The following is a 22,262-nucleotide window of genomic DNA, read 5'->3' as shown; positions in this document are numbered from 1 at the left end:
AATTTTACCGCGATTTCGCTGGAAGCGGGTGCAATTTTTCAGATTCGCACCCGCTCCCGGCGAAATCCTGCGGTTGTCCTTATGACAAATTTTTAATTATATTATGAAGACGACGACGTTTATGTTGATCTATCGATTTCCATCTTTCATCGATTCGACTATCGTCTATAGTCAATAGACAGTTATCGGAGTCCCATGGGAATGGTTAAGCTGCAAAAAGATTTAGATGGAATTTACATATTATACAGTGAAAAAACAGATTTTTTGACCGAAATATTTGTCTAAACAAACAAAACACTTATTGTTCCATTTATTTTGATTTTCAAACGATTATAGACTGAACTGGATTTATTTTGAAGCAAAAATAAACTCAAAGTAAATTTCCAAAAGTTTATTTAAGATTACAATGCATTGAAATCTACATGAAAAAAGTGAGATAATTCTTTTTTTTAACACATTTGAGAAAAATGTGTTTTTACATTTTATATAATGGAAATTATATTTTAAACGATTTATTCTTGATAAAGATTTGTTTTTAGTATTCAATCATTGTTTTATACTTCATAAAACAATCGTAAAACACTTTTGTGCAAAAATTAAAGTACATCTTTAAAATTGTACCTTCACTTTCTAGTTCAAGTTTTTGGCACCAGGTGACGAAATGGTAGACTAAGGACCCTCTAGATAAGGTTGTATTAAAAGCCTGTCAACTGGCCGTCAACCAGCAGAAAAGTCATAAGAGTGAAAGAGATAGAGGATACTTTTCCTTTAATTTTCCACTCTCTGTCTCTTTTACTCATATGAGTTTTCTGCTGGCTGGCGACCAGTAAACAGGCGTGTAACTGCACCATAAGAACGCGACAATGTTCCCCCTCCACTAGCCTTTGGGTCTGAAGTCTTCATACCACTTTAGCGCGCGCTTCGGATGAATATCGTAAAATTCGAAGCATTCAAAGAATAAGCTATCCTAGGACTACGTCGAGTGAATGTTTTATGTGAATGACACAACAGCTGTATCACGTTACTACATCCCCACTACCAGCGGCCGACAGGATGTGATCCAAATCGTGCTTCGACCAATCCGTAATCGGTTCGTAGATTGTCGCGTCCTTCCCTAGAGGGCCTTATGGTACACCACCATTTCCAATATGACCGTGGTTTGGACCCAGGGTACCTTTTCACGGAGGTCGAATTTGAATAAACCTATTGTAAACAAAGGGTTTTTAACCTCATAAAAATACTTCTTTTACTCTGATTTCTCAAATCAGTTTTTAAAAATATGACCTTAATCTGATCTTTATTTTGGTATTCTCTATGATTGAAATACATTTATTTTTCTTCGAAATAATGTAATCAAAAGGTGTTGAAGAAAAAGCCATAACCTCAGAATTCAATTTCTTCACTTTACTTCACAAACCATGTTTTGTCTTATTTTAATTTTTTTTCGTGAAAATTTAAAATTTGTAGTATAAAATTTGATTTAGCCAATGAATTAATTAATATTGTACAAATTCATGTCATTAAAAATATTATTTTTTACATATTAATAACTTTCAATGAACAAATCTAAATTATTATTATTATTATTGTTATTCTACTTACTGTCTATTAGATGTTACAAACTTTATCAAATAGTCCTAAATAATAGTATTTTTTTTTAAGTGTGTAAGAATAAGATTTTTTACTTTTCAAACATTATTTATTATTACACCTACATTATTAGTTTTATTATATTTATTTACTATTCTATCAGTCCCTGAACATTAAATTTGACTTGAAAGTCGCGCCAATTTCAAAACATCCGATTCCGTGGCACCAATCCGAAGCGGAGTAAGTGGTGACACAACTCTCCCTGAGGAACTCTACTTTTCCCCAACGAAGGAATAATAAGGAGACCTAACTCCGTTCCCCCACTTGGCAATAGAAACATTACCGTAAGTGATACGCACATTACAGGAAGATCTTACATTTGAGTGCGCAGGTGCGCAGTTATCCTCTTCCTATACATGGAAAAGTGTGCGAGTGAGAAAGTTTGTCAAATTGACGTAAGTTGAGAGGTTCTGTTTGTTTTGATGCGTCAGAAATGTATTCTAAGCCATGAAGTGTCAAGTTCCGGGTTGTGGACAAAGTTACATGCCGAAGAAGGCAAATACATTTCGGAAAGGACATTTTAAAGCCTTTAAAACATTTAAACAAGCGACCTGGACCTTTAAAGTTTAAATATATCTACCTGAGTGCCTGCGGAGAATTTCTCAGAGCTTCTCAGAGCCTTGAGAATCTTTAGCCTATTTATCATATTCCTTATTTAAAAGGTACATACCTATACGTTTCCTTCTCAAAATCTGTTTACACATTTTTCAAACAAGTACCGAAAATACTGTTTATATATTTATATTGTGTATCTTTCGTATGATGATCAACAAAAGAACACAACCTCTCAACTTACGTCAATTTGACAAACTTTCTCACTCGCACACTTTTCCATGTATAGAAAGAGGACAACTGCGCACCTGCGCACTCAAATCTAAGATCTTCCTGTAATGTGCGTATCCCTTACGGTAATGTTTCTATTGCCAGTTTCAGATGGCTTCCCACTAGCAGTTGGGTCACCTTATTATTCCTTCGTATTTTCCCCTCAACACTCAACGAAGTGATTTTAGCTGGTGGTTGACCCTCGGCGTGCAGACATCTTGCCAGGTGACGTCACAACATGAAATTCCTAGAGTTCCTCTCGGGAGAGTTGTGTCACGTTACCCACTCCATAAGTCATTATATATTTTCGTGTATTCAGATCCTTACAGCCGATTGTACGAAATTGCTCTTTCGTTTAAGAATTTGTAATAAAGCGAAATCAAAGGAAAAAGACATTGAAAACAAATATGCTAGCAGAAGCATGGCTATGCACATAACTTACTAATAAGAATTTAGGTTCTTAGAGTTCTAAACTTGAAAAAAAAACGAACTATCTTCTTTTTTTAACTGTAATTTGTCTCCTATTAGTACATTTCTAGTCAAATGTATGCATTTGAAATTTAATTTCAAATGAAATTTCGCTTGCAGCATTAATTCTCTGTGATATTTATATAATTAAACAAATTTTAATTCAAAAATAATTCCAACAAATCAGCAGTAAAAACTTTTCTGATTTATTTATGTAATTTACATTTTAGTTGTATTATATATCCTCTCTTACGTTTTACCTATTGTTCTGAAATAAAGACTTCTTTGAAAAAAAGTTTTAAGAACTGAAAAAACATTACACACACCTATTGTAAAAAAGGGCTTTTTAACCTCATGAAAATACTTCTCTTATTTCTGATTTTTCAACTATTTTTTGCAAAATATTACTTTAATGTGATCTTTATTTTGGTCTTCTCTATGCTTGAATTAAATTTATTTTTATTGGAAATAATTTAATCAAAAGTTGTTGAAGAAAAGACTATAACCTCCGAATTTAATTTCTTAGCTTTACTTTACAAACAATACAATTATAAATTTTTCCCCATGTTTTGTCTCATTTTAATTTTCTTTTTTTTGTACAAATTTAAAAATTGTAGTATAAAATTTGATTTAGCCCATTAATTAAGGTAAATGTCCCAATTTGGGCGAATTTAAGGATTTTTTGGTGTATTTTGCTTGTAAAAGTATTTTAAATCTTATGAATCGATAAAAGTCCCCAATGCCGCATAGTTTGAACATTTTTCGCCAATACTTTGTCTGCTTATCGATATAGGGAAACAATTTTTATTAAATAATAACAAATGTTTCATGCTGTATCGATGAACCTATTTGGGCGAATGAATTTTTCCTCTGACCCAGTTTGGGCGAATCAAATGTCCCAATTTGGGCGAGTGTCGCCATGTTATATTTCCTACAGTGGCGAGATATCGTCATTGATAAGAACTGCCTCCTAATTTAATTTGTCATTAGGAATCTGAAAATTTTAACGTAAAAATTTCTCAGCAGAATAGATCACGTAATTAAAAAAAAAAGAATATTTTTATCGTTTGCAATTTTTAATTTCAATTTTTAATTTCAATTTTTAATTTCAAAATTGAAATAGTGTGCTTGATATCTTTAAAAAACGCCTAATTTGTATGTAACCGTGTTGTTTGTAAACACTCGCACAAATTCCTACAACCGTTTTCTTCCGTCCGTATTAAGGCGAAAGGAAATATCCAAATTATCTATTAGCTTTTAGTTATATTGAATAACACATTCGAAAACCTCATAATTAATACTTACTTTTAAATCAAACTTTCGCGCTACACAAATTTTGGAGCACTGTTGACACGAAAAATTGCACAGCCTGTCAACTCCCAAGCTAACAAGCCGAGTGTAATGTTATGGTCGATCGGCCACAGATGGCGACACGCGTGAATATATAATCTTTAAGGGCATCTGACACAGCTGAATACCTATATTACCGACCTCACTTTATCAGTTGACTGAATGTTTTTTTGAACCTAAGAACTTTTTTTGTAAATAAAATATCAAGCTGAAACTTTGGAAAATGTATTAGAGTACAATAAAGTACGTTTAGGTACTGCATTTTGGTAGGAACTTCACTGAAAATTATTTTATCTTTTTTCTGAACCTCGACATTTTTTGAACGTTCGAACTTTTTTATACATAAAATATCGGTATCAAACTTTGAGAAATGTAAGAGCCGAAAGAAAATTACGTTTAAGTACAAATTTTAATAATAAAAAATGTAAAAAATATATATTTCAACTATCAATTCCATCGGCATCAGCCGGTAACGTTGTACATGAAAATACGAACCCTGGCGGCCACTAGACGAGGCTCTAGACGATTCGTATTTTCGTGTACAACGTTACTGGTTGATGCCGATGGAATTGATAGTTGAAAATTTTTTTTTACATCTTTTATTATTAAGCTTTGTACTTAAACGTAGTTTTCTTTCGGCTCTTGCATTTTTCAAAGTTTGAGGCCGGTATTTTATGAATAAAAAAAGTTGAAACGCTCAAAAAATTTTGAGGTTCAGAAAAAAGATAAAATAATTTTCAGTGAAGTTCCTACCAAAATGCAGTACCTAAACGTACTTTATTGTACTCTAATACATTTTCCAAAGTTTCAGCTTGATATTTTATTTACAAAAAAAGTTCTTAGGTTCAAAAAAACATTCAGTGAACTGAAAAAGTGAGGTCGGTAATATAAGTATTTAGCTGTGTCACATGCCCTTAAAGAACACGAATACGTAATAAAATGACTATAAAACCTATGTCAAAAATATATTCAATCCACTCTAGAATGTGATAAACTATTACTAGTGTCATGAACTTTAAGATTATTACGGATTTACGTGCAGTATGTGAGCATTCGCACAAACTGGGTCACTCGCCCAAAATGGGACATTTACCTTAATTAATATTGTAAAAATTCACGTAATTAAAAAAAATTATATTTTACATTTTAATAATCTTCAATAAACAAACCTAAATTATTATTATTGTTATTCTACTTACTATCTATTAAATGTTAGAGCCTTTATTAAACAGTCTTAAATTATATATATTTTTTTTTTAATGTGTTTATGAAAAAAGATTTTTCTACTTTTTAAACATTCTTCATTATTACACCTACATTATTATTTTATCATATTGATTTATTATTCTTTCATTACATGAACATTAAATTTGACTTGAAAGTCGCGCCAATTTCAATACATCCGATTCCGCTTTCGCGGCACCAATCAGAAGCGGAGTAAGTGGTGGCAAAACTCTCCCAAGAGGAACTCTAGAAATTCCTAATTGGACGCTTCTCTTGGATTTATGAATTATGGTTTAAAGAGACGAGACACGAGTGGGGGCGACTGGAACTGGATGGAATTGGAACGTAGTCCGTGAAACGTCACGTCGTAGTATTGAAGTAGTAAAAATAAATAAAAATACTGCTGATACTGTCAAATAGAGTGTGCGCCTTGAATATATCCGGAATTACTGGATTTTTGGATTTTTTGAATAAACTGCACATAAAGTGACGCATCAAGTGATAGTGAAAGATTTCACTTATTGATTGTCAAAAAAGCAGTTCTACACACATTTTTCCTCAGTGAATTTTCACTGAAAATAAAATTCACAATGAAGAAAAAGGTAGGAATTTTTCTTTGATTAATTACAAGTAAAAAAGTTTTAGATATTTCGTTAGAAGTTTTAGAGGTTGTGATTCTTTATCTGACAAGTTCTTATTGTTGGAAACGCCTCTTGATTCGACGATTGTTTTTAAAAAATTTCTTTCATGTATTTTTTCATTTTTTTTTTGCAGGTTTTGTTGATGGGTAAAAGTGGCTCAGGGAAGACGAGCATGCGAAGTATAATATTTGCCAATTATATTGCCCGAGATACTCGCCGTTTAGGAGCTACGAGTAAGTTTTTGTCTTCTTTGTTTATGTCGTTTTTACCAAACTTTGCATCTATTTGTTTTAAAGGTTATTTAAATATAATTTTCCTACGATTTTTGAAAAAAATTCAGAAAGATTTCGGAAGATTTCTGATATGTTAAATCAAAATTTTAACAAAAAAGTTGATTTTCAACCGAATAGTTGAAGTTTCATTAAGAAAAGATTTTGATTAAAAAAAAAAAATTCAACAAAAATTGTTTAAGCCTTGACCGAAAAGGATTAATTTCCCACCAGTTGCAATTTTTACTAAAATTATTGAATTATGAACCAAAAATGGTGAATTATGAACGAAAAATATTATATTTGGTATTTCATTAAAAAAAGATTTTTGTTTGAAAAAAAATCATCCAAGATAATACGAATTTTTAACAAAATAGTGGGATCCTTAACCAAAAGATAAGAATTTTCAACTAAATAGTTGTATTTTAATCTAGAAAGATGAAATTTCTTCCAAAAGAAATAAATTTCTAAAAAAAAAAAGGGAAGTTTAGACTAAAAACTTCATTTTCAACCAAATAGATGAAATTTCTACAAAAAATATTTATTTCGCACAGAAAACACGAATTTTCAGCCAAAACAGATGAATTATTATATAAAAATGTGATATTTTTTATTTTCGACGAAACAGTTACATTTTTAACCAAGAAAAGGTTATATTTCTATCAAAATAAATAAATTTTCAAAGCAAAAAAAAAGAAATTAACCGAATTTGTAACCAAAGAGTTTAATTTTCAAACAAAATTATTAATTTTCGACCCAAAGAAACGAATTATCAACAAAAATATAATAGTTATTTTTCTTTAAAAAAATTAAATTTTTTATATAAAAAAATAATAAAAATAACGAATTTTCAATAAAATAAAAAACAGATGAATTTTGGAAATCAAAAGATTGTAACAAAATAGTTACATTTTTAACCAAAAACGAGTTTTTAGTAAAGAAATAGAAAATGTTGACCAAATAATTTTTAATATAAAAGGAAAATTTCAAATAACAATTTTTTTATGTCATGTATATAGAAATTTTTTCATTTTACAGGATTTTACCAAACTCTAGAAAAATTTTTAATCCTTTTCGATTTTTCATCAAATTAATTTTTTCAAATTTGAAACAATTATTTTTGAATCTTTTGAAAACTTCGAAATATTTTCTAAACTTAGTCCAAATTTTGTTACAATTATTTTTTAAATAAAAAAATATACATCCTTGAAATCTTTTTAATTTTTCTCTTCAAATTTATTTTTAAAATAAAAATTATTTAATGTTTTTCCAAGAGACTTAAGACATTCTTCTTCGGAAATTTAAAAAAAAAAAATTCGAAACCTTCAAAAATTTCCATTTTGTTTTAAATGTTGAATTATTTTTTTAATCTTTTAAAAACTTGTAAAAATTCTAAAGATATTTTCCAATGAATCTAATTTTTCCTGCAATTTTTATAAAATTTTGAAAAATGAAAAAATATACCTCGAAACCTTGTAATTTCTTCGAAAGTTTAGGAAATCATTTGCTATGTTTTTAAGTCTGTTTCAATTTTCTCTAAAATTTTATTTTTTAACATGAAAAATTCTTTTTAATTTTCTCAGGCATTTTGAAATATTTTTAAATTTTGAACTTTTTTTTAATATTCTAAAACATTTTCAAAGTCTTCTAAATAATTTTTAAAATTATTCAAATTTTAAGAAATTAAAAACATTGCCTCAAAATCTTCTAGATTATTTTTTGACAATTTCGGAAATTTGTTTAAATTCTTTAAAATATGCTCTTTAAATTAATTTTTCAAAACAAACAAAAAACACATAATAAATCTTCAGAGAATTCTTAGGATAATTTTTTATTATCTTCAAACCCTTCATAATATTGTTAAAAAGCTTCAAAACTTATTTTGAAAGCTTCAAAAATCTACTTTTTGTTTTAAATTCTTTGAAATCTTTTAAAAACTTCTGTTTAAAAAATTTTCCAAGTTTTTTTCAAATTTAAAGAAATATTTTTTAATTTTAAAAACATTGCCTTATCTTCTATATTACGTTTAGAGAATTTTGAAATTTGTTAAAATCCTTTGAAATGATCTCTTTAAATTAATTTAAAAAAATAAAAAAGCATTAAAAATGATTTGAGGAATCTTAGGCAAATTATTATTATTATTGATTTAAAAGCTTTAAATTTTTATTTTGAAATATTCAAAAATATATTTTTTAAGCTTCAAAAATCTACATTTTGTTTTAAATTCTTTGCAATCTTTTCAAAACTTCTATCTTCTAAAAAATTGCTACAAAAAGACTCCTTTCAAAAATTTTACTCTCAGTTCGTTTTCTTGTAAAAATTCATTGTTCGATTTCATTTTATATTTCTTGTTCTCGATATAATTATTTAAATAGAAAAGCTATGACTGTAATCATACTCAAATGTTTTCTAACACTTAACGCGTCTTATCATAAACTGATAACATTTTAAAAATAAGAAATTGCTTCACACAAATCGGATAATAATATTGACCAGTCCAAATGTTTTTTCTAGCATAAAGCAGTAAAAAACGAATTTTTATCTCTGAAAATATAACAAGAAACCCAGTTTTTCAAGAAAACGAAATAAGATTAAGAAAATTGTTAAGGGTTTTTTTTTGTAGCAATTTTTCGCAGGGACAATTTTTCTTCCTGAACTTTTTTTTTCTTCATATTACTTCAGGGTGGCTGCTGGTCCAGGAAACCTGGAAAACCGGGCAATGACAATGAATTTATTTTTTGACCGGGAATTTTACAAAACTTTTCGAATCAAAATTTTGTCCGACTTTGATTTCAACCGTTTTTTCCTTAAAGTAAATTTTCAAATTGTGATTTTTATCAATGATTTTATCATTCAGTTTAGAATGCTGATCTCGAAAAATTTTCCATTTTAGATTTTTAATTTTTAAAAGCATATATTTTATTTTCAAGAAATTTAAAATGCAGTTTTAAAGGCTTAAAAAATTAGAAGTTTTTAAAATCGAAGATTTTTTTATAAAAAAAAAACAGGGTGGCTGTTGGACCGGGAAACCGGGAATTTTACGAATTTTCAGAAGAAAAATCTGCCCAAGTTCGATTTTAACAATTTTTAAAATAATTAAATTGCAGCTTTGAAGATATAAACAATTAAAAATTAAAAGAATTTGAAATTGAATTTTTTTGATAAAAAACAGTTTTATTTTATCAATTTTAAATATAATTAAATAAATTATTTCATGATTTATCAATAATATATTTTTAATTCAGAGTTTCAGGTCTTCCTTTATATTATTTTTTATATTAAATTTAATAAAGAAATTTATTAATATATTATTTCTATTAATTTTTTAGTCATTAAAAAATGTAAACGTGCGTTTTTCTATTTTCTACTTAAAAATAAATCCACAATAATATAGTTATAATTAAAGGTTCTAATTAAATTAAAAATATTGCGGGTCCAAATTATTTAATTTGAAATTTCTTAATGTAGAAACAGAATAAGTATTTAATATTTTTGAATATTTCACTGTTCATGTAAGACAAGTAAATTGAAACCAATTATTTGAAAGAAAACAATTTGAAACTGAATTTTTTTACATAGAAAGCTTTGAATCTTTAGATTTTCGAAGAACTTTTAAATTTTTAGCGTTAAAATTTTAATTTTTCTATTTAAAAAGTGTTTAATTTATAAGTGAAATTGTTCAATTTTGACGCATAAATTACAATTGAACGCTTATTATTTGTAGAAAAAATTTGATTAATCTTAAGAGATATTTCGAAGTTTTGAAAAGATTCAAAATTAATTAAAAACTTGAAATTATTTAAATTATTTTAAACGAAGTGTGTTAACATTTTTTAAAGAACTTCTAAATATATTTTAAATCTAATCGAAATTTTCCTATATTTTTTGAAAATCCTGCATATTAAAAAAAAATCCTTAAGATCTTCCATAATTTTTGAAGTGAAAAATAATTTTCAATTTTCTTAAGAATCTTAAGAAAATTTTTTATTCTTTTGAAATCTTTCACAATTCTGAAAAAAATTGTAAATTTTTTGTTTGAAATCTGAAAAAATCTACATTTTATTTTAAATTCGGCTGTAAGTATTTGAAATTATTTCAAGTTTTAAATTTAATTCGAATCTTTTTAAAATTTCTATATTTCTCTTAAAATTACTCTAATTTTTTTACAAATAATAAGTGTTCTTTTGTTATTTATAAATTCAAATTAAATTTTTTTTTTAATTTGCAGGATTTTCTAAAAGTTATAGAAAAAAATCAGTTCATTTTGAAATATATTTAAAAGTTCCGAAAAAAAATTCAAAAATTATTTTGAATTTGGAAAAGTTTTAAACCACTTCTAGATTTCTCAAGATTTTGATATAAATTTTTAAAGCTTTTAAAGGTTGCCTAGACTATTTAAAATTAAAATAATTTAACGTATAATTTAAGAACTGTTGAGTTAAAAAAAATTATTTTTCAATTTTTAATGTGTCTAGCTTAAAATTACTTAAAATAATACCATTTTGAAAATTTTAAAAGTTCATTGCTTGATTCTTTAATTTAGACTATTGAAGCTTAATTAATTTCATTTTAGTTATTGTTTATTGTTTATTAATTTATATAGAAAAATGATTAGAATAAAGTTTGATTTCTTAAATTTCATCGGCCGTGAAAAATGTTTGCAAACCGGTAAATGACCGGGAATTTTTCTCTTTGATTAAAACGGCCACCCTGTACTTCTTTTTCGAATAAAACTAGTTATATTGAATAAAAAAATAAATAAAAATGGATTCTATTTTTAAACACAGTTCAAGCAAATGTATTGTTTTTTATCCAAAAAATAGTTGTGAGGCTTCCTAGATGCAAAATTAAGAGAAACATTCTTGGTTTTCGCATCTTTGGGTTGTTCCAATTCGAACGAATACGTGGAATATTTGCTAAGAATAAAAATGATTTTTTGACAGTCGATGTTGAGCACAGTCACGTGAGATTTCTCGGAAATTTGGTGCTAAATTTATGGGACTGTGGGGGCCAGGAAGCATTCATGGAAAATTATTTTGCATCGCAGCGAGACAACATTTTCCGAAATGTGGAGGTGCTGATATATGTTTTCGACGTGGAATCTCGTGAATTGGACAAGGACATGCATTATTACCAAAGTTGTCTGGAGGCAATTCTGCAAAATAGTCCCGAGGCAAAGATTTTTTGTCTTGTTCACAAAATGGATTTGATCCAGGATGACCAGCGAGATCTAATATTCAGAGAACGAGAGGAAGATTTAAGAAGACTAAGCTTGCCTTTAGAATGCACCTGTTTCAGAACGAGCATATGGGATGAAACTCTTTACAGGTATTTTAAATATTTAAATAAATAAATAAATAATTATTAATTAATATTTAAAATTTTAATATTTAATTATTAATATTATTTTAAATATTAAAACAGGGCCAATTCGCAAAAACTTTCTAATTAAGATTATTTTTTTAGTTATAAATTTTTGCTGGTTGGTTGAAAATGTAACAATTTTATTAAAAATATAACCTTTTTGATTTAGAAATTTCACTCTTTTTTAAAAAATTCATCTGGTTGGGTTTAAAATTCAATTCTTTTAGTAGAACGTTAACCTTTTGTTTAAAATTAATATTTTGCCGGGAATTTTACCAATTTTCAGAGGAAAAATCTGTCCAGATTCGATCTCGACAGTTTTTAAATAATTAATTAAATTGATATATTTTTAAATTATATCATTCAGTTTATAATGCGTAATTCGATAATCTTTTACCTGAAAAATTCTCTATTTTAGATTTTTATTTTTAAGCTTATATTTTTTATTTAAAGAATTTTAACGTGCAGTCTTGAAGACTTAAAAGATTAAAAATTAAAAATGTTTGAATTTGAAAATTATAGAGTAAAGACCATAAATTTTATTTATGGTCATAAATTTTTAAAAAAAGATAAGATTTTAAGACATATAAATTGATCAAACTTATTATTTTGTTGTAGTTATATGTTCAAAAGGGATGGAAGTTTTGATTTTTAACCTATTTTTAATACCATGGACAAAAAAAATAAATTCAGTTAATACAAAAAAAAATTTTTAAAAGTAAATTTTCAAATTATGATTTTTATCAATGATTTTATCATTCAGTTTAGAATGCTTAATTCGAAAAATTTTCCATTTTAGATTTTTAATTTTTAAAAACATATTTTAATTTCAACAATTTTAAAATGCAGTTTTGAAGGCTTCACAAATTAGAAGTTTTTAAAATCGAAGATTTTTTTATAAATATATTATATAAATAGCGAAATTTTCACTTTAAAAAATTATTTTTAACCATATTTTTTCAGTCTTTTTAGAAAAAGACTAATTTTCAACAAAATACGTAAATTTTAAACCACATAGTTGAATTTACAAAGCAAAATTATAAATGTTTAAACCAAAAATTGAATAGTTACATTTTCAGTTTAAAAAAATTGTTTTATTAATTATTTCAACACCAATTATTTTTAGGTTAGTATTTAATATTTAGGAATATTGAAATATTCCTAAATATTAAAACAATTTGAAACTGAATTTTTTTACATAGAAAGATTATAAAAATTATAAATTAAATAAATTAATTATTAATTAATTTATTATTTTATCAATTTATCAATTTACTCTAAAATTTTATTTTTCAACATGAAAAATTCTTTTTAATTTTCTCAGGTATTTTGAAATATTTTTAAATTTATAACTATTTTTTAATATTCTAAAACATTTTCTAAGTCTTCTAAATATCTTAAAATTATTCAAATTTTAAGAAATTAAAAAAATTGTTGTTTTTTTTTTAATTTCTTCCTGAACTTTTTCTTCCGAGAATTCTTAGGATAATTTTTTATTATCTTCAAACCCTTCATAATTGTTAAAAACTTCAAAAATCTACATTATGTTTTAAATTCTTAGAAATCTTTTAAAAACTTCTGTTTAAAAAATTTTCCAAGTTTTCCTCAAATTTAAAGAAATATTGATATCATTCAGTTTATAATGCGTAATTTGATAATCTTTTACCTGAAAAATTCTCTTTTAAATTTAAATTCTCAATCTTACAAATCTGATCTGAAAAATCCGCAAATTTGAAAATTTTGAAATTTTTGATAAAAAATTTGAAAATTTGAAATTTTTTTTATAAAAAACAGTTTTATTTTATCAATTGTAAATATAAATAAATAATTTTTTGAATAGACCTGTACTTAAAGTATTAAAAACTGAACAATAACTAATTAGATAAAACGATTCTAAATCGGGTGAAAGTTAAAGAATTTCCAGATTAGTAATTATAAAAGTATTGTTTCAGTCTAAATTATTCCATTTTTAACCCATTTAATTTAAAAAAATTGATTAAGAAAAAGAATAAGTATTTATTATTTAGAAATATTTGAAAAAAAACGAAGTTTAGACTACAAACTTTATTTCCAATTTGATTAAGAAAAAGGTTAATTATTTATTATTTAGAAAGTTTCTCTTTTTCATTTCGAAATTAGCAGAAATTACATCTTTCTCTTATAGAAATGCAACTTTTTCGTTGAAAACTCAACATTTTTATAGAAAATTTATACTTTGTGGTTGGAAATTTTTCTGTTTTTAAAAATATTTAACTATTCACGTTAAAGGCGACTAAATTGAAGCCAATTATTTCAAAGTAAACAATTTAAAACTTAAATGTTTGACGCAGAAATATTTGAATCGTTAAAATTTCGAAAAGTTTTTAACATTTTAACGTCACAATTTTTATGGTTCTACTCAATAAAATGTTTAATTTGTAAACGAAATTGTTGAATTTTTATGTATAAATAATAATTGAACGCCTTTTATTTTTAGAAAAATTTAAGTAATTTTAAGAGATATTAAGAAGTTTTGAAAAGATTCAAAAATAACTTAAAATGATATCAAGTAATTTAAACGAAGTTTTTGAGAAAAAAAATTCAGAACTTTTAAACATATTTTAAACTGAATAACATTTTTCCTAAAATATTTAGAAAATATTTTCAAAAAATTTTAAATCCTTAAATTTTTCCCGGGTCGTTTTTAATGATATTGGAATTCTCTTGAAATCTTTTTGAATATTCTGTTAAAATAATTTTTGAAAATGAATAATTTTTTATTTTCCTAAGAATTTTAAGAAAAATTTAAAAAGCCTCTAAATTTTTTGTAATCTTTTTGAAACTTCTAAGTATCTCTTAAAATTACTCTAATTGTTTCTAAAATTAATAAGTGTTCAATTGTTATTTAGAAATCCAAATTTTCAGAACATTTTTTTTTTAATTCACAGGATTTTCTAAAATTTCTAGGACAAATTCAATTAATTTTTGAAGTTATTGAGAAGTTTTGAACAAATTCAAAAAGTAAAGCTAAATTTGAAAAGATTTAAAACTACTTCTAGATTTTTCAAGATTATCAAATGCATTTTTAAAGTTTTTCAAGGATGCTTAAACTATTTAAAATGAAAATATTTTAAATTTTAATTAAAGAACTTTTAAGTTGAAAAAATTTTAATTTAAAAATATTTAATGGCCTAAAACAACTGAATGATGTAATTTTGAGATTTTTTTAAGTTGATTGATTCTTCAATGTAATTCATTAAGAATTTTAAAATTCCTGATTTTGCAGTATTTTTACTGTTTAGCTTTATATTTCGATTTTTAAAATGTTATTAACCGGAAAAAATATTTGCGAACCGGGAAAAAACCAGAAAATGACCGGAAATTTTGTTCTTTGATTAAAACAGTTACCCTGGATAAATAAATTATCTTTTTTAGATGAAAACTATTTTTTTTTCGATTTTGTCAACTGAATATTTAAATATTTCTTTTTTTGTTAGGAATTGATTCTTTTGGTTTGAAAATTCATGTATTTTGTTGAAAGTTCGTTTTTTTGGCTTTAAAATTTATGGTCTTTACTGAAAATTCATTTTTCTGGTTAAGAATAATTTGTATATTTAAAATTTATATTTCTTAGTGTAAGAATCAACTATTTGGTTTAAAATTTCTCTTCTCAAGTTGAAAATTATCGTTTTTTTTTCGTGGTCAAATATTAATTTTTTAACTGAAATTTAAACTATTTCAGTTTTGGTGAAAATTTGTCTTTCCTGGTTGAAAATTGATGTATTTTGTTGAAATTTCGTTTTTTTGGCAGAGAATTAATCATCGTGCTTGAAAATGCATCTTTTTAGTTGAAAATTTAACTATTTTCATGAAAAATTAAAATATTTTGTTGACAATTTTTGTTGGCTGGAAATTAATTTTATGAATTAAAATTTGATTCTTGATTGTGAATTTGTCTTATTAGTGGAAAACTCCTATTTTTTACTAAAAATTTTAATAATTTCTTGATTTCTTTTGTTTAATAAAAATGATTATTTTTTAACTGAAAATGTAACTATTCTATTTTCAGTTAAACATTAATCATTTTTAGATGCAAATCCAGCTAATTGATTGAAAAAATTTCAATTTGATTACAAAATTCGACTATTTAAAAAAAAATTGTTGTTATCAAAAATTAATTTAAGAAATAAAAATCTAATTATTCTATTTCAAGTTGAAAATTTTTAATTTTTATTTATAAATTCAAATATTTAATGTCGAATTCATGAATTTTGTTGAAAGTTAGTTTTTTTTCGGTAGAAGATGAATCTTCAGGGTTAAAAATTTAATTATTCTATTAAAAAGTATACTTTTTGATGGAGAATTCAACAATTTTTGCGAAAAAGTCATTTTCTTGTTGAAAATTCTTCATTTCAGGTGAAAATTGATCTCTTTATTTAAAAAAAAACGGAACTATTTTCCTCCAAAATTTAAGTATTTTGTTAAAATATTTTTATCTATTAAATTTGTTATTGCCAATGTATTTTTTTAGTGGGAAATTTCACTGCTTGGTTGAAAATTAGTTTATTTCGTTAAAAAATTCGTATTTTTTGGTAGAAAATTAATCCTCTTGTTTGAAAATTCAAGTTTTTGGTTAAAAATCATTTTTTGAAGTAAAAATTTAACTTTTCCATTTGTCATTATAAATTTATATTTATTATTTTAATCTAACTATTCGATTGAAAATTTATCTTCTTGGTAAAAAATTTATTATCGTTGTTTGAAGTGGAACTGATTTGTTAAACATTCACTTTTTTGGTTGGGGATGCATCCTTACATTTTAAAATTCATTTCTTTGTTTAAAAATTTAACTATTTTGTTGAAAATCATTGTTTTTTGTTTAAAAATATATTTTTTAACTGACAATTGAAAAATTTTGTTGTTATTGAAAATTAATTTTCTTAACTTAAAAGTTAAACTTTTCCAGTTTTGGTTGAATTTTTTTTTTAGTACAATTATTATGTGTTTTTGTAAAACATTTATCTTTTCTGGAAGAAAATGAAACTTCTTTGTTGAAAATTACTTTTTTAAACTAAAAATTGAATTATTTTACAATTGAACAATTTTCTTGATAAGTAATTTTTTGCAAATTCACAAAAAGTTTCCCCTGAAGATTATTTTTAGTTGTAAATTTTATTATTTGATTGAAAATTTAACATTTTTCTTAAAAAGACATTCTTTTTGTTTGCAAATTCAAATGGTTTGTTAAGAATTGAGTTTAAAATTTAACTCTTTTCTTAGAACTATAAACTTTTATTTAAAATTCATATTTTGTTGCTGATAAGTCAACTGAAATCTTTTTTGGATAAAAACTATTTTTTCTGAAAATTTCTCGTTTTGATTGAAAAAGTTCATATTTTTATCAGAAATATTGCAATTTTCTTGGATAAAAATGCAACTGTTTTGTTTTGTTTATAATGGAAAACTTATTTTTTTAACAAAAAATTTAACTATTTACTTAATTTTTTTTTGTTTGAAAAAAATTATTATTTTATTAACAGAAAATGTAACTGTTCTATTTTTGGTTGAACATTGATCATTTTCAGATGCAAATTTAACTATTTTGTTAAAAATTTAGAATTTTGTTTTTATAAATCAACTATTTGTTTTCAAATTCATGTATTTTGTTGAAATTAGTGCGTGCTTGGTTGAAAATTCGTTTTTTTCGTTAAAAAATTCGTATTTTTTGGTGGAAAATTAATCTTCTTGTTTGAAAATTCAAGTTTTTTGTATAAATATTTTTTTAAAGTAACAATTTAGCAATTCCATTTTTATTATAAATTTATCTTCATTAGTTCAAAATCTATTTGGTTGGAAATATATCATTAAATTTGAAAATTTAACGATTTGGTTGAAAATCATTGTTTTTTGGTTGAAACTGTATTTTTTAATTGACAATTTAACCATTCCAGTTGAAGATTTATCATTTTTGATAAAAATTCTTCTCTCTGAATAAAAATTTAACAATTTTGTTAAAAAGACAACCTTTTTGGTTGCAAATTCAACTGTTTCGTTAAGAAATTCATCAGTTTGGGTCTAAAATTTAACTCTTTTTCTAGAACATTAACCCTTTGTTAAAAATTCATCATCTTTTTGGGATAAAAACTATTTTTTTTCTGAAAATTTCTCTTTTTGATTTAAAAGTTCATCTTTTTTAACAGAAATATTGCATCTTTTTTGGATAAAAATGTTTTGTTGAACATTTAACTATTTTTTAGAAAATATTTCAATTTTCTTAACTGAATATTTAAGTACTCTATTTTTGGTTAGGAATTGATCCTTTTAACTTGAAAATTCATGGATTTTGTTCAGAGTTCGTCGTTTTTTTTTTTGGCTTGAAAATGTATGGTCTTTAATGAAAATTCATTTTTCTGGTTGAAAATAATTTTTTATTTGAAAAATATTGTGTTTTGTTGTAGAATCATTTTTTTTTTTGGTATAAAATTAATCTTCTTTGTTGAAAATTCGTTTTTTTCTTGATTGAATATTAATTTTTAAACTAAAATTTGAACAATTTCTGTTTTGAATTGTTCATCTTGCTTGAAAATGCATCTTTTTAGTTGAAAATTAAACTATTTTCGTAAAAAATTAAAAAATTTAATTTACAGTTTATGTTTGTTGGAGATTAATTTTATGAATTAAAATTTAACTATTTGATTCTAAATTGATTTTTAATGGAAAATTTCTCTTTCAATTACAAATTTAAATATTTTCCTTCTTTTTTTGTTTAATGAAGAATTTTTTTAAAACTGAAAATGAACTATTCAATTTTTGGTTTAAAAATTTATAATTTTTTTTTGTAAATTCAACTATGTGGTTTAACAATTACGTATTTTGTTGAAAATTAGTCTTTTTCTAAAAATACTGAAAAAATTGAAGTATTTTCTTGAAATTTTCTTTGGTTAGAAATTAAGTTTATGTATTTCATTTTTTATTGTGAATGTATTTTTTAGTGGAAAATTTCACTGCTTGGTTGAAAATTCGTTTATTTTGTTAAAAAATTCGTATTTTTTGGTGGAAAATTAATGCTTTTGTTTGAAAATTCAAGTTTTTGGTTAAAAATTTTTTTTTAAATTTAACTATTTCATTTTTATTTTAAATTTTACTTTATTAGTTCAAAATCTAACTATTTGGTTGAAAAGTGGTCTTCTTGGTAAAATATTTATTATCTTGGTTGAAATTTGAACTGCTTTGTTAAAAATTTATTTTTTGGTTGGAAATTTAACTATTTTGTTAAAAAATAATTGATTTTTGGTTGAAAATTTAACTACTTTGTAAAAAAATCGATTTATTTGATTGAAAATTCCTCTTTTTCGGTAGAAAATTAATGTTATTGCTTCAAAATTAATGGTCCAAACTGGGAATTGCACTAATCTATTTTGTTAGAAATTAATCTTATTTAGTTGAAAATTTTGTTGTGATTGAAAATTAGTTTTCTTAACTAAAAATTTAACTATTTCAGTTTTGGTTTAAATTTTTTTTGTAGTTGAAATATTAAAACATAAAAATTTAACCATTTTACTTTTGATTTTAAAATAATTTTTTTAGTTTAGTATTCAAATACTTCAATTTATTTGAAAGTTTTTGTTTCAAATTCATCTGTTTTAGAAGAAATGTCGTCTTTCTTTAATAAAAATGCCACTGTTGAGTTGAAAATTCGCCTTTTTTTAATTTTGTCTCTTTGATTTCGAAATTCACCTGCTTCGGCAGAAATTACATTTTTCTCTTATAAAAATGCAACTTTTTCGTTGAAAACTCAACATTTTTATAGAAAACGTATACTTTTTGTTTGGAAATTTTGTTGTTTTATTAAAAATTTAACTAATTCGTAGAAAATTTACTTTTTGTTAAAAATTTATATTTTGGTGTTGAAAAATGAACTGAAATTTCTGTTTTAGTACATTTTTTTAAATTCCAGCGAATTTAAAAATATTTAAAACATTTTTAAGGTTTAAAATTCAACTTTTTCAGTTTATTATTCATAATTTTAGTTGAAAATTTTTTCGATCAGTCTAAAATGTATTTTTTACCTAAGTTTAATTATTCAATTTTTGGTTGAAATTTTTTTTTCGTTAAAAATTCAACTATTTGATTAAAAACTAATGTATTTTACTTAAAAATTCTCTTTTTTGGCAGGAAATTAATCTTCTTTTTTTTTGAAAATTCATCTTTTTGGTTTAAAGAATCAACTATTCGAATTAAATATTCATTATTTTAGTTGAAAATGTATCTTTTTGTTTGAAAATAAAACTTCTTGGTTGAAAGATAAATCCTTTTGTTAAAAATTCATCTTTTTTATTTAAATTTCATTTATACTGAAAATATACTGAAACTAAAAATTTAACTATTCCATTTCTGGTTTGAAAATGATTTTTTTAAATTCAAAAGTCAAATTTTTAATTGAGAATTCATGTATTTTATTGAAAAGTCGTCTTTTTTTTGTAAAAAATTAATATTTTTGTTTGAAAATTCAACTATTTGGTTAAAAATTCATCTGCCTTCTTTGAAAATACAATAGTTTACTTAAATATTCACTGGTTTTTTATTATAAAAAGATCAAATAAAAATTTCTTCAAATTATTTATTAAAATTAATGGACTTTAGAGATAAATTCAAGAAATCATTAATTATGTTTTTAGTATTATTTAATTATTGAATTAATCGGTTGTGCTTACTATATTAAACAATATCTTGTAATAAAATTTGTCAAAGTTTTCTAAATGAAACATATTAATTGAATTACTGGAAACTAAAGAAAAAAATCATTATTTATAATAAATTCGCGAAACTCTATAAATATTTAGAATTGATTGTTTAAAAAAATGCAAAATTTCACAGGGTTTCGCACTGTGAAAAATTATAGGAAAAAAACTTGAGATTCCTAGAAAAATTTGGAATTTTCAGGAAATTTTTTTCCAGGATTGGTGTTAAATTGGTAGTAAAAATATTTTTTTAATTGAAAAAAAAGGTCTTTTTCGTTATTTATTAGATTTAGACCAATAAATAATTTTCTTTCGCAGAGCCTGGTCTTCCATCGTTTATATGTTGATACCAAATGTAGAGGAGTTGGAACAAAGTCTCAACCAATTCGCGAATATTATCGATGCTGATGAAGTTTTGCTTTTTGAGCGTGCAACTTTCCTCGTAATAAGCCACTGTCAAAGACGATTCCATCGGGACATCCATCGATTCGAGAAAGTCTCGAATATAATAAAGCAGTTTAAATTGAGCTGCAGGTACGAAAATGATTCTTTAATTGATTTAAAAATTAATTTTTTAATTATATGCGTCGATATTTCAATTTTAGGATTTATTCATTTTGCATTTTTTTCTCATATTTCCCTCTTTTTCCATGTTTTTAAAGAAAACTTTTTCCCTTTTTCAAGAAATATTTTTTTTCACTTTTCGCTTAAATGCGAATTGAATCAATAGCACCAAATGAGAAAATAAAACTATCTTTGGTTGCAATTTCATTCGTTTCGGTTGAAAAGTCAAATATTATTTTATTGGTTGAGAATTTATATATATATTTTTTTGTTTTGTTAAAAATTGTATTATTTGGGTGAAAAATTTAATTATTTTTTTGAAAATTCAACTGTTTGGTTAAAAAATTTTTTTTTTTGCTTAAAAAATCAACTGTTTGATTTTTAATCTAAATTTAATCCTTTTTTTATTAATTATTATTCAACCACATAATTGAAAATTGATATTTTTTGGTTAAAAATTCAAGTATTTTGTCAAAAAGTTATCTTTTTTTATCAAAAACTTGGTTGAAAATATATCTCTTCATGTTGCAAATTAAAGTATTTGGTTAAAAATTTAACTACTTTAGTGAAAATTTAATTTTCTTGAAAATTCTACTATTTTGTTAAAAAGTGGTTTTTATTCTTGTATAAAGTTGAACTGTTTTTGGTTGAAAGTTTATTCTTTAGGTTCAAGATTTTTTTATTTAGAATTTATCCATTTAGGTTAAAAATTGTACTATTTTCTTGAAAATATAATTTTATTCTTGAAAATTCAACTATTTGGTTCAAAAGTCATATTTTTTTGTTGGAAATTCAAACGTTTTGGATACAAAATTCATCCTTTTGGATCGAAAAGTGATGTTTTTTGGTAGAAAAATAATTTTTCTTAGTTAAAAATTAATTTTTTTGTTCGAAAATACAATTGTCTTCTAGAAAATGTATCTTTTTGGCTTGAAAAATCAAATATTTGGCTTTTGATCCGAATTTAATCCTTTTTGTTTGATTATTCAACCATATTGTTGAAAATGCATATTTTTGGGATAAAAATTCAAGGATTCTTGTATGAAAATTTAACTACTTTGTTAAAAATGTATTATTTTTGTCGAAAGTTCAACTGTTTGAATTGTATGCTTGAAAATTCATATTGTTTGGTTAAAACTTAAAGTATTTTTTGCATAAATAATTCAATTCTTAGTTAAAAATTAAACTAT

At 24.2% G+C, this 22,262-nt stretch overlaps 1 protein-coding gene across 2 annotated transcripts in view; it reads left to right on the top strand.

Moving 5' to 3' along the window:
- The first annotated feature begins 5,865 nt into the window (after positions 1-5,865).
- The window catches only part of LOC117178047 (ras-related GTP-binding protein A), a 25,878-nt gene continuing 9,481 nt past the window's right edge, over positions 5,866-22,262 (top strand). For both annotated transcript variants that reach the window (XM_033369254.1, XM_033369253.1), the window contains exons 1-4: positions 5,866-6,116; positions 6,289-6,388; positions 11,368-11,752; positions 20,827-21,042. In XM_033369254.1, the coding sequence (XP_033225145.1) occupies positions 6,105-6,116; positions 6,289-6,388; positions 11,368-11,752; positions 20,827-21,042 (713 nt within the window). In that variant the 5' untranslated portion in view covers positions 5,866-6,104. The remainder of the gene's footprint in view (positions 6,117-6,288; positions 6,389-11,367; positions 11,753-20,826; positions 21,043-22,262) is intronic.

This window comes from Belonocnema kinseyi, chromosome 8, assembly GCF_010883055.1.
Source record: "Belonocnema kinseyi isolate 2016_QV_RU_SX_M_011 chromosome 8, B_treatae_v1, whole genome shotgun sequence".
NCBI classification, from domain to species: Eukaryota; Metazoa; Arthropoda; class Insecta; order Hymenoptera; family Cynipidae; genus Belonocnema; species Belonocnema kinseyi.
Note: the sequence above shows the minus strand (reverse complement) of the source record. Positions and strands in the feature narration are given on the sequence as shown.